We start from the raw sequence: 13249 nt of genomic DNA, 5'->3' as shown, positions 1-13249 counted from the left end.
CAGGACCATCCATCCACACGCCCTGACTGCCAGGATTAATTCATTTGCTGGAAGTGGGAGTTGGGTTTGCAGGCAGCGGGATGCAAAGATAGGTGTGTGTGGGCTCTGCTTCCTGGGCTGAGGCCTGGGGCAGGGGGGCCGGGGATCCCCTCCTGCCCTGCCCTTCCCTGCCAGCTGCTCCCACCCGGGGCCTGTGTGGGCCCAGGGCCACGGGCTGGCTGCTGCCTCTGCATTGTGAATGTCCCCAGGGGGAGCTAACGAGGTTACTGGGCAGAGAAACACTCCTGTGTGACCCCATGCGAAGAGACCTACAGCAGAGCGGGAGGCAGGAAGGCTGGCTTCGTCACTGTCCGGGGACAGAGAAGAGGCTCTGGACGAGTTAGAACACAGCAGGCTTTGGGTGGAATGGCGTAATATATATACATCCCTCGAGAGGTGGAGATGGTGCGTGGGCTAAGAACAGAAGACCATGGAGAAAGACAGACAGACGGCCAGGCCTGCTGTGTTCGTGGGATTCGGCCAGGAGGGGAAGGGTGTGTGCCTGGTTGAGCAACCCAGCGCAGTTTCTGAGGACGCCACTGACCTGATGTGGACAGTGGGGTCACTGATAGAAGTGCGTCCTTGGACTATGTTGATAGAATAGCAAGAGGGGGAGATAGTAGGTTGAACTGTTTCTGTAGGTTAAACGCGGTGCTTATGCTGGGAATGGAAGTGTGACCCACGTCTTCCCTCTACAGCGATCCCCCTCCCTCCAACTTTCCACTTCTACATGCAGTGAATTCACTGCGATGATGGCAAAACTGGAGAGAACCCTTTGTGGAAGATGCTCTCCACTCCGGGGCTGCGGTCAGGATCAGGGACAAAGCTCTCGCCTCTTTCACCTATCAGCACAGGACAGGGGGAGGGCAGTGGAGACTCAGGCAGCTTGGTTTCTCATCCACGACGTTAAGGTACTGATTGTACCCAGCTTCCGTGGCTGACGGCTGTATCACACAGGCTGCAACGAGTCAGGTCCTGGCCGTGTCGGCAGGTGGGAGCCCTTAGCAGCAGGAGCAGGGCTAAGGGGTGTGTATCCTTACCTCCCTGCCACGGACAGCGGTGGCCGATTTGGTTGCCGGCCCTTCTGGGGGACACCCCCCCGCCCCAGAAGAAACTGGTGTTTGGGCTCCCAGGCTGGTACATAAAAGCATCCTCTGTAGTTGCTCTTGGAGAAATGGAAAATGAGGGGGTTCGAGCCCATCCAATGTATCATCGTTTTTTCACTCGTCTCTAGCAAACCACTCTTTTTTTTCCTCAGCAAGAAAATGGGATCTTCAGCCCTCAAAGCTATAAAATCTAAAGCAAGTCCTTCCTCTGATTAGGACGGCTAATAGTGGGAGTGTGATTGGCTTCCTGTCCTCTCTTCTAACGTTCTGAGGGCCCTTGACGCTGGGTAGAAGTGGGGAATTGTGTGAAACTTGCCCCCCAGCACCCGCCCCCCATGGCTGCTTCTCCCACTTTTCTTGCATGGCCCATGGGATCTTAGTTCCCCAACCGGGGATTGAACCCGGGCCCCCTGCAGTGGAAGCATGGAGTCTTAACCACTGGACCACCGGGGAAGTCCCGTCCTTTTCTTTTTTTTTCAATCAAATCATCTCTTTTGTTCTGAGCCGTCTCAGTCCTTGATGCCTGTCCAGAGAGCGTGGCAGAGTCACGTCAGGGCTGTCGTCCTTCCTAAGATTCACCTGCTCGTACTTCCCCCTCCTTCGAACGTGTGGAGCCCTTGGCTCGTGTCGCTTGTGTGGCACGTGGGTTATTTTGTCTGTACTGGTCTCAGACCTCCCTGTTCTACTCGGTCTCCTCCTTTTAAATCTGGAACCGCCACGGTCACGGGCAAATAAATGAAGGGCATCTCGTGAAGGAAAGACTTAGGAGAGGGTGCGTCCGCGGGGGTCCTGACCTTCCGCCTCTCGTCCTCTCAGACTTCAAGTTCGCCATGTACCCGCCGTCGATGATCGCAACTGGAAGCGTGGGAGCCGCCATCTGCGGGCTCCAGCAGGACGAGGATGTGAGCTCGCTCACGGGCGACGCCCTGGTGGACCTTCTGGCCAAGATCACCAACACCGACGTGGTAGGTGGCCCCCGTCCATCCCCTTGGCTGTGACCAGACCTCTCTTTCCTCAGCTCGGGGAGAGAGACAGTTGGTTCAGTGAGGAGGTGGCCGAGGTTCTTTGTCTGTTGGTTTCTGTTTTCTGAGATCGGCACCCGCGGTCATACAGAATTCAGCAGGTGAGGCCCCACATGCCATCAAACAGAGAAAAGAGCTTCGCAAGCAGAGACGAGGGGGGAGGGAGGGCTGCTGACCAGTTTCCTGTGTGGCCCGGGCTTCCCCATGGGTCTGACTTGTCGCCTGTTGCCTGTTTCCATTTATGTACAATCCGCGGCCTCTCCTCCGGCGTGGAGCCTTCTCGCCTGCTCACGGGCGCTGAGGCTGGCAGGCAGGGCCCGAGCGAGCCCCTCCTGTACCTCAGGGCTTGGGAGACGGAGGGGCCCCCCGCCGTCAGGAGGCGTCCACCGCCACAGACCTCTCCACCCCGCCTGCCTCTCACTTCCCTTTAGTTCAACGTGATGACGGATTAAAAAGCGCTTTAAGAAGAGTTAAGTGCCGTACAAATGCAAGGAACTATTATTAGCTATAGATTTTTCCATTCTGGGTGCCCTGTGGACAGGACAGTGCAGAGGCTGGAACTCTGGTTGCCAGCATTTGGAGCTCCTTAGAGAAGAAGAGAGGTTTGGGGGACAGCCCAGGGGCCAGGGAGGCTCTGATTCAGCTAGCTGGAAATCGTGGTCCTGAGAAGGTTGATTCTGCGAGGTCAGAGAGGGGGAGAAGCCGAGGTCACCGGCCTGGGACCAGAACCTGGGGGCTCTGACGCCCAGCCTGGGAACCCTGCATTCCTCCCTCGCCGCAGCTCCTGGGATCTTTTTGTTTGAAAAAGGCCTTTGGTTTAAAGCCACTCGAGAGAGGGGTGTCAGCTCTGAGGCCCCTCTCAAGTCACCATGGAGAGACTCAAGAATGCAGGGGAACTTTGTGATGACCCCCTCTAGATGGTCAGGGGGATTCTGAATGCCCTGCTGTGGGCATATATTGACTTATAAGGGATAATGTGGTTTACAGGCCTGGGGCCAGTGCCCCCACCAGGGATGCTGGGCAAAAGGGTAGATGTCAGCACGCCTAAGACTGCAGTTGGCTGGCCTCCCCCCCGACCCCCCCCAGATTTTGCCTCGGCCTTCATTACCATCTCAAGGACGTGGCACAGGGAGGGGTTCTCCTCTGAAACAGTTCTTAGAGATGCTTTTCAAACGCTGGCTGCAAACAGGCTTCCGAAGCGTGGTTTCCAAAATGTAGATGGAAAAGACCCTCCAGTGCAGCTTCCTGGGAAGAATGCTCTTCGAATCCTCTAGAGGCAAATCTTGGACGGAACTTAGCATTTATAGAAATGATATGCTTCCCTCCTTTTCTGAATATCTTCTATTGAGGCTGCCTTGCCAAAAGGACTCCCAACCCGCTGAAGACCAGCCCCTCCTCGACCCCCGGGGACAAAAATGTCAGTGACAAGTGTTTGATTCCCCCCACCCCACCCCCCGCCAGCATAGTAACCTCCTTCGGATATTTCTAGATGTGCCCTGATGGGCCGATTGTCCCACGGGGTCTCCAGCTCTCTCCCGCATCTCTCTGTCACCCGTTACTGTAGGCTTCAGATGGACAGAGGTCGCTCCTGGGGTGCCAGGGGAGCTCGTGGGCTGTGCCTTGCTTTTCAAGTCCGCAAACTAGTCTCTCGTTTCATATGGGAGACGCTGCTTGCCCCTGTCAGATACTATGTAGCCAGGCCATCCTGGTCGCTGTCAGACTGGGTCAACTAGACGCAAAGCTGGTTTAGAGGTTCCTTCTAAAAGTCGCCAGCTGTTGGACGTGCACACATCTGCCTCGTTCTCACCAGTCGGCCCCGGGTTAAACATTTTAATGTGAAAAACCAAGCATGCATGTACCCGTTTCAGAGAACAGTTGGAGAGCTCAGGAAGTTCCCAGCTTACCTCGGGTCCCCAGAGCCGCATCCCACTCTCCCTGGGGACGTCCTCGGTGCCTCAGCTATTGTGTGTGCCGGACGTCGGGCGCTAAGTCCTCCCACCCATCAGCCTGTGTTCTCCGGAGAGCTCTCGGGCAGGCTGTCACCTTGTGAGCAAGGCCCACGAACAAGCGAGGCACAGACAGCGTGGAAGAAGGTGGGGGGTGGGCGGCACACGGAAAATAAAAGATGAGGTTCCTGTCACCAAGGAACGTAGCGATTGTATGGCGAATCCACGGTAAAGCACGTAAAACCCCAGCAAATGAAGATCAAATGAGTGGATGCTAAGCGGGTGTTTGGAACTAGACGTGCAGTAGGAAATCAGCCCTCGGGAAGGAGCTCTCCGGGCCTCACGTAAAATGCAGAGTAGAAGCCATCACTTGGTGGTTGAAAATGGCCTTGGGATGGAGAAAGAAACTGTGGTATGTGCATGCCATGGGACATTATTCAACCTTAAAAAGAAATGAGATTCCGATACATGCTACACTGTGAATGAGCCTTGGACGTGTTCAGTGAAATAAGCCAGACACAGACAAATATCGTGGGATGCCGCTTACATGAGGTCCCGAGGCCCCTAGACGTCGTCAAATCCATAGAGACAGAAAGTGGAATAGAGGTTCCCAGGGCCCAGCGGGTGGGGGAGTGATTGTGTAATGGGGATGGAGTTTCCGTTTGGGAAGAAAAGTCCTGGAGAGGGTGGTGGTCTCACGACACAGTGAATGTACTCAGAGCTGACGCTGTACACTTAAAACTGATGAAGACGCTCAGGGCTGGGTGGCGTATATATTGCTACAACAAAAAGTTGTAGATACCCACATAGACGTAAAATGTCCTTGGGCCACACTGAAGTGCCCAGGGGTTTGCGTTGAGCCCCCCTCCCACAGGGAAGCCCAGTGCCCAGACCACCTTCTGCCCTATGGGCCCTGGTGCACGGGCAGATGAGAATCGGGACGTGCCGGCCTTTGACCCCAGAGTCCCTACAGTTGTGTGCTAGCCCCGTGCCCCTTGCCCCTCGCACCTAGAGACCTGGGCCAGCTGACGGTGTCCTTTTTCCGTCGATTGTCAGAGATATGACTGTAGAAAGAGGATCCCCTCTTTCTCCCTGAAACAGCCAGAGCCATCTCTCTGGCTCTCTGGCTCTCTGGCCGGCGGCAGGGAGCTTTGATAGGAGGGACCCACGCGGCCCTGAGAAAGCTGCTCTCTGTTGTTCGCTCTGGTTGTCAAAATAAACCGGAACGCTTCATTCCAAAGAGAAAGCTGAGTGAGAAGCCTGACAGTTTTACAGGGAATAGTCTCAGAGGGTGGTGTATTTTAAGTACTCTTTCCTTCTACTCCTAAGTGTTGCTAAAAACAGACACCAGCCAGAGAGGCCATTCTGGCTTTGGGGGAACGTCTACCGGGGCTTCCGTTGCCAAGGGTCCGCTTGCGAAGGGGGGGACCGACTGGGCCACTTCCCTGGCAGAATCGGGGTTCCTCTTCCGTCCCCTCGGCATCCTGCTAGAGCTTGGTGCCAGCCTTTATCTCCCTGTTCACTTGTATATAGACTCTTTTGAACGAGGCCCAACTTTGACTCAGCCTTTTCTCCAGATCCCCTGGCAGAGTCATTGGGGAATGATGGAGGGAGGGCGGGGGAGGAAGGAAGGGGGACAAAGGCTGGGCAGGTGGGTTTCAAGTGTGTTTCTAGTGCTTTGGTCTCCCCAGGTCTTTTGGAAAAGCTAGATAGGTCTTAACATTAACAATATGTCAGGGTCCCCTGAGTTTTACCTGACTTTATCTTAGAGCAAGTCACTTTGTTTTCACGTGACACCATTTTCCTAAGTCACTAATGAACAAGTAGAATTGGGGCTCACGGGCCATGAAGATGGGAAGTTACTGGAAGGTATTTAACAGGACAGGTATAGATGGGAGTCGTCCTGTCATTACATGTATCCTTTTCTACCTAGATTACACCAAAACTGTCTGTTGCCTTCTTTTTTCTTTTTTTTAAAGCCCTTATTGAATTTGTTACAATATTGCTTCTGTTTTATGTCTTGGTTTTGGGGCCAGGAGGCCTGTGGGATCTTACCTCCCTGACGAGGGATCGAACCCACATCCCCTGCATTGGAAGGCTAAGTCTTAACCACTGGACCGCCAGGGAAGTCCCTTGAATTCTTAACTATTGCCCAGGAAGATTCCAGGCCATCCCTCCCCTAGGGTCATCCGCAGCGCCAGGGAAGACTCGATAGTGACTGCATGTCAGAACCCCAGGGTCCCCACCCTTGCCTTGGTCCCCGGAGCCCTCACAGCACACCTTCTCCTGAAGGCCCCCGTGTCCCCGAGACTGTCCTTTGTGCCCCGAACAGGGCCTGTGGTCAGAAGCCCGCAGGAGAGTCGCTGGACGGGAAGCCGGGGGCGGGACGGCAGAGGAAACAGAAACGGAGGCCGATGCTTCCCGCCCCTGCTTGAGCTCGAGTTTTGTCGCGGGCCTCATTTGGTATTCAAGGAAATAAGCCCAACAGGCTGTGAAGAAAGGAAGAATGAGATAGTTTCCTAAGTTGTCTGTGCCTGAGTTGGCCGCGGGTCTGGGGCTCATTCAGCCCTTTGTGCCCCTGTTGAGTGCAGTGCGTGTGTGGTGACAATGCTGTGATGCAGTGACACTGGAGGCTGATGGTAGCAGTTCCGCAGCCCATTCAGAGGGCCGAGGAGGGTGCGGGGCGCGGGGCTGGAGCCAGCACGCGGAGGAAGTCGGGCCGGGGAAGGAGCCGGGCATCACAAATGCCGCTGTCAGGGCTGCGGGCCGGGGGTGGGCGGGGGAGGGGCCGAGCATCCTCGGGCTGGAGGCCTGCCCGACCCCCAGCACTGGAGTGCCACCTGTCCAGGCTGACAGACGAGCATTATGGCTCTCCCTCGAAGCAGCTTAATTCGGGGCATCTCGGCACAATGGCTGGTGCTTCTGGAGGCGGCGGAGAAGCAGAGGGCCCGGAGCCCCGGCGCTTGCCGTGCGCGCAGCATCTTTTCATCGCAGGCGCTGTCGGGGGTTTTCCAGGCCACTTGGGCTGTGTCTCCCTTTCTCGGAGATTCTCTGCTCTGTCTTTCCTTAGAGCCCGGAAGAGGCGGAGAGGCGCACAGGGAAGACAGTTCTGGAATTGGAGTCTCGCCCTTTGAAGGCCAGGGATCGTTTTTAACTAGGTGTGATTGGGGGAGGAGCCAGCTTCGGGTCGGCTCCCTAGCTGTGAAGTGGGCGCAGCTGGCTGTTGGATCTCCAAAAGCCCCCCAGAGCCCCCAGTTCTCAGATCCTGTAAGGATCTGTGTGTGTCGCCTTAGAACTCCGCCCGTGGACACATGGCCATCACTCTCTCCAGCTTCGCTTTGGGTTCCCTTCAGGCTCTGCAACTTGTCCCCCCTTCTGTTTCCTTCTCTGGGCTTGGCCTCCTCCCTTCGTCCAGATCACCCCTCCCACCCCAGTCCCCCCGGCGCTCTCCTACCCACTCGGGAGACTGGGAGCCCCTCCGGCAAGACCGGGGCCGGGTGGACTGGGTGGAGGGGCGTGTCTGCTGAGGCAGGGGCACCAGCCCGCCCTCCCTCGGACCTCACTTTCCACCAGCTCACAGGAAATCCACACGCTCTTGGGACGCCCAAGAAGGACTCCTGCAATCCTAAAGGAAGGTTTAAAATGCAGGGAGTGAGCTCTGTTTCCAGGAAGAGGGATGCCGATTTCCTTCCTGCCACTGTCAGAGTAGAACGTGCAACATCCTTTATGCAAGACAAGCTCTTGCCCTTAAGTAGGTTTTCATCTAGCCGAGAGCGAGAGGTCCCCGCAGTTGAAACTCAGATTAGGACAGCCAAGTCATGAAGCAGTGGAACCAGGGGAGGGTTAGACGGAGACCCCAGAGCGCTTTCCAGCAATGAGGGACACCATTGGTCCACCGAGAGCTTTAGCGTCCTGCTGTCACAGCTGAGCCTATGGGCTTCAGGGTCCCTCATTTCTGGGGGAACTGCTATAGTCGTCCCTTTTCCCTTGGAGTAAGAGATATCAAAGAGGAAGAGCTGGCCATAGTCAGGAATGATTTAGATTGAAATTCAAGTGGGACTGGAAAAATCAAGAAAGGACAGTTTGTGTTTAATGTGAACTCTTTCTTCATTTTATTCGGGAAAGCTGTTTTTGGCTGGAAGTTACGTAAATATGACATTCGACGCCTGTGTTCTCTTGAAGTCCCGTAGAAGTCACTGCCCAGTGTGCCAGCCCTCCCTGTAGGCCTTTCTCAGAACTGTTCCTTTAGGGTCTAAGGCTGCTGGGAGGGAAATCTAAATACCGGGAACAGTAGGAACATGGGTGACCCAAAGGGAGACTGCCCGTGGCCCCGAATCAAATTCTTTAGCTCTCCAGAGCCCGATCTCCCTGTTTGGAGGACCATCCATTCCGGCTGCTGGTGTGGCTAAGGCAGTGATGGTCACGGCATCCTGAGTTTGTCGTATTATTGGGGTGGCAGATGTGCTGACCCAGAAATAGAGCCTTGGGGAAGGAAAGTCGGACAGGATTGGCCAGGAGCTTCCTCAGGGACAAGCCAGAGGAGTTTTGACTCTCGCCAGTTTTTACGTTGTAAACCTTGTTCTTTAAGATTAATTGTTTGAGATCATAAGGCTTTCGGGTCCTCTAGTGCCTTCCGCTGAAATGCAGGTGCCCTTAGAAGCATCCTGCCTTTAGCCTTCACCACCGAGCACCTTCGTGAGTGGTGAGTGACCAGAAGCACGGCCACTGCAGGACGGGCCTTGGAGGAGGAGTGCTGGACGGGCAGAGCAGGCAGTGGGCGAGGCCCGTCAGCTTCTAATTCACCAGTTAGGGGGTCAGGCAGGTTAGAGGACATGACCAGGCGAGGCCACAGGCCAGTCTGAGAAACGTTGTTGGGTCCTCAGTGGCCAGTCCCTGGCTCTTTCTCATTGGGGACGGAGAGCTCTGGGCCGGGGTACGTCTGCCCTGCCGGACGCTCCATCCACTGTGCCCGCTGCACTGCCCGCCTCACCTGTCCTGAGCAAATGCTCGTTCGTACCTCGTTTCAAAGAAATCTCAGGAATTCTTTCACAGTCCAGGATGGACTTCTTTCTGTTCGTAATAAATGATTGTCGTGTGTTGAACTTAGCACTTTGTCCAAATGATCGCAGTTGGTCCTCCGTCTGTGAGCGTTTCCTGAGCCTTATTTTACAAGTGGGGAAACTGAGGTCAGAGAAGGAAGATAACTTAGCGGCTGCCTGCAAGTCTGGTGGGGCGACAGCAAATACCCCTGCCTTCTAGTCACTCTTAGTTCATTGCAGGTGAAATTTCATCTCTGCCCTTAGTGCTCGGTCTGCCATTGCTCCCGATCTTGAATTTCATACAAAGCTGAAATGGATGAGAGATGAGAAAGGAATGGAAACGGTGTTCCTGAGAACCCCAACTTTATTTTTAGATCTTGGGAAAATAGAGAGAACGCTTTGGTGCTCGGCAGACAGTAACCGCTGGCTAGGTGCACGGTGAAACAAGCACAAGGGAAACGTACATTAAACTGTGGAAAGACCCGGGCAGAGTGGATTTAACCTATTCCATGTGTCTGTGCTGCTCACGAGGGCACAGGAAAGCAGGCTTGCCAAGGAGAGATGTTGGGAAATAGCTCCTAAGAGCAATTTCTTCAGCTCACCTCCCACTTGCTACTACCAACCACCATCCCTCCCTAGTGACACCCACGAATTGCCGCTGTGTCCCACGCCACCCAGCTAACAGAAACATCTGCCTGAGATCAACACATGGTGCATCTTCCCTACCAAATATAGACTAATATCAAAGCAATGCTGCAGGGATTTTTTTGCCTATTCCCAAATTAGACGGCTCAAGTGTCCAGAATTTTGAAAACATTTCTGTGTTGTATTTTTATGAGAGTTAAGGGAACGGTAAATAAGCGAAAAACAGATTGCTTGTTTTTAAGCGGTTCCGCAGTCGCTGTGAGGATCAGTGTAGTTCAGTCCATTCTCTTATCTATCCCTTGGGTGGTCTAGTGTGGTCACACTGTCTGTACGGCTGGCCTTCCCCTTTTCCTTCTCACCTCCCGGTGTCCCCAAGCGGGAAGCATCTCCTTGGCCCTTGGATTACCAGGCACCGTGTGGCCACAAACAGCTGCTCATCTTGGCCAGTGGTGCCCAGGTCCTGTGCATACACTTCACCTGGGCTTCTGCTAAAATGCAGATTCTGATCTGACTGGTCTGGAGAGGAATGAGGTTCTGCATTTCTTTTTTCTTTCTTTAATTAATTAATTAGGCTGCATCGGGTCTTAGTCGTGGCCCTCGGGATCTTTCATCGCAGCACACAGGCTTGTCTCTGGTTTTGGCGTGTGGGCTCCGGAGCACGGGCTCAGTAGTTGCGGCACCGTGGGCTTAGCTGCCCCGCGGCCTGTGGGATCTTAGTTCCCCGACCAGGGCTCAAACCCGCGTCCCCTGCATTGGAAGGTGGATGCTTAACCACTGGACCACCAGGGAAGTCCTAGGTTCTGCATTTCTCACAAGCTCCCGGATGGTGCTGATGCTGCTGGCCCGTGGACCCCACTTGGAGTGGTGAGGTTCCGGCACCGGAAGGATGCATCTCCTGTACATTTCAGCTTTCTTTCTGCTGGAAAGCGAGCGCAGACTCAGGCGGGGCTTGAATCATGTGTGTTCTCTTCGTCAGTTGCTCTGCGTACTGTTGCCTTTGCTAACAGCTCTGGTCTGGACCGTTCTTCCTCTAGGATTGCCTCAAAGCCTGCCAGGAGCAGATTGAGGTGGTGCTGCTAAACAGCCTGCAGCAGTACCGTCAGGACCAGGGCGACGGATCCAAGTCGGAGGACGAGCTGGACCAAGCCAGCACCCCTACAGACGTGCGGGATATTGACCTGTGAGGATGTCGGGCAGGCCGAATGGGAGAGAAGCGTCCAATCTGCTCTCTCCTTCTCTCTGGTTGTGTTTTGTTCTCTTAATGTTTTAGGATGAAACTTAAAAAAAAAAAAAAAACCTGCCCCCACCTAGATCATATTGAAAGATCTTTTAGAAGTGAGAGATAAAGGTCCTATAAACACGGAATCAGTAACAGCATCTGGTGCCTATTTGAAGTACAACAGAAGGGAATCCCGTATATATGCGAACAGTTATTATTGTTTGATGATGTTAAAAGTCATAGTAAAATGCTTACAGGAAAACCTGCAGAGTAGCTAGCGAAAATGTATGCCTGCACTATGGGAACAAATTAGAGACTTTTTTTTTTCCTGTTATGAACTAGCATGTATGTACCCCTGGTAGGATACTTTCGAGGAATTGCAGATGCCACTTATGGCAGGATTAGATTGCAAAGCAATGAACTCGAGAAGGAGTTAGAAATAAGGAGGGACAGGATGGGGAGGGAGTTACAAAATAATCTCAGTGCGATCGAACCGTTTTGGATGGAGAAGCGCCCTTCCTCCCGACCACCTGTTTGTTACTAAGTCAGGAGCGTTGCTGGGCCTCTCGTGACAGCTCTCGCTGTCTACAGTAGCTGCTACCTAAAAGAGGTGATGTTTGCCCGTTGGACACAGGTGATTGGATCCTGGGGTTTCACGTTTTTCGACATCTTGCTTCTTCTTCCAAACATGGTTCGTTGCAGACACCACCCAATTTTTATCGAAAAGGGGCAATCTAGCTACGGGCCATCCCCAAAACTCCTATGAGATGGAGGCAGATGGAGCCCGAGGGTGGGATCTGGAATGGAAACTTTTCTCCTGATGTGTTCAAGAGAGTAATGTGACCTTGGCATCCCTCATTAGGAAACAAACGAATTCTTTGGTGCTGATTGGCGTGTCTGGTCCACAGGTGAGCGTTTTGGTATAAACCATTCCATTCGAAAAGCACTTTGAAAAATTGTTCCCGAGGGATAGATGGGATGGTTTATGCAAATCATGCAGAGTAGATGCCTCCCTTCTCCTCCTGTGCCCCCTCCCCTCCTGCCCCCAGTTGGGTTGCTGTCCTGTATCTGACACTCTCTGGCATCCCCACCGGAACTCAAGACACACCCTCTTCCGCTGAAATCCCCATCACAACATTCCTAAAAACAAAGCTCTGTTACCATTTTGGTGGCACAGAAGGATCTTAATTCCCACCTCTATACTCCTCCTTTGGACATGGAAAAAAGCGTTATTGCTGGTGCAAAGACAGACAGCGGGTCATCAGTGTGGCATTTCGTTCCCGTTTCCGTTTTTTTGTTGATTTCATTGCAAGGTTGCATTCAGCGTACTTGAATTTTTTTTCCTCTCCACGTCTTAGAGGCATTCAGTTAGCAGAGAGGTTGAAGCACCAACTTTTTTTTTTTTTGCACAATTATAATTGACAGGTAATGAAGCTATTAAAATACTTGCCTTTTTAAGTAAAAATAAAAAAAAAGATCAGAACAGGGCTACTCTGAAGAATTGTTTTATACACAGATTCTGCCTTGTTTCGTAGTATAAGGGTTTAAGATGGAGAAAAATCTAAGGGTCTCTTATTTTTCATTTTATTATGTTCAGTTTTTTATTATTTTTTTTTTTGCGCTGCTAAGAAGCTGAGATCATTCATTGTTATCCACGTTAACAGTACCTATAGCTGTAATGTTTCACCGAGTGTGCTGCTATCTTTTAAACAATTTTATAATATATTATTTTCCCGCTTAAATTTCCAAGTCCTGAAGTAGATGGTTGAGATAGGAGTTCTTCGTACTGGAAAAGCCCTTCCATACATAGTTTGTTTTCTTCTGGTAGCGTATTCATGGATTTTTTTTTTTTTTTTTTTTTTTCCTCTCTGGTCACATCCTTCAAAGACAGAGTATTCTTTACCTCAGGTGTACTGGACAAAATCAATAGCTACAAAAGAAAATGGTTCACATTTTTGTTCTCATAATACCTCACAACCGGACAGTTTCTGCTTGGGAGCCCATTAGTCAGGGAAGGCAGAAGGCGGGGAGGAGGCTGTGCGGCCCCTCCCAGGTGGCAGGTGGAGGATTTGGCCCCAGGGTGTCTCACGCCCAGGGACCTCTTCCGTGGTGAAGGTCATCAGGCTTCCATTCTGACTCTGGTATCCTCATCATGATGGAAAAAATGCAATTGAACCAAGGGATTTCCCCTCCCCCGCAAGGCTGACACTCAGCACAGAGGTTGATGCAGTGG

The 13249-nt window shown here is 52.8% G+C and overlaps 1 protein-coding gene across 4 annotated transcripts in view; it reads left to right on the top strand.

The window, feature by feature from the left end:
* CCND2 (cyclin D2) overlaps positions 1–12939 on the top strand; it is a 29351-nt gene extending 16412 nt beyond the window's left edge. For all 4 annotated transcript variants that reach the window (XM_079938590.1, XM_079938589.1, XM_079938591.1 and 1 more), the window contains 2 exons: positions 1962–2110; positions 10832–12939. In XM_079938590.1, the coding sequence (XP_079794716.1) occupies positions 1962–2110; positions 10832–10981 (299 nt within the window). In that variant the 3' untranslated portion in view covers positions 10982–12939. The remainder of the gene's footprint in view (positions 1–1961; positions 2111–10831) is intronic.
* The last annotated feature ends 310 nt before the right edge of the window (positions 12940–13249 follow it).

Source organism: Stenella coeruleoalba (assembly GCF_951394435.1).
Source record: "Stenella coeruleoalba genome assembly, chromosome: 11".
NCBI lineage: Eukaryota > Metazoa > Chordata > Mammalia > Artiodactyla > Delphinidae > Stenella > Stenella coeruleoalba.
Note: the sequence above shows the minus strand (reverse complement) of the source record. Positions and strands in the feature narration are given on the sequence as shown.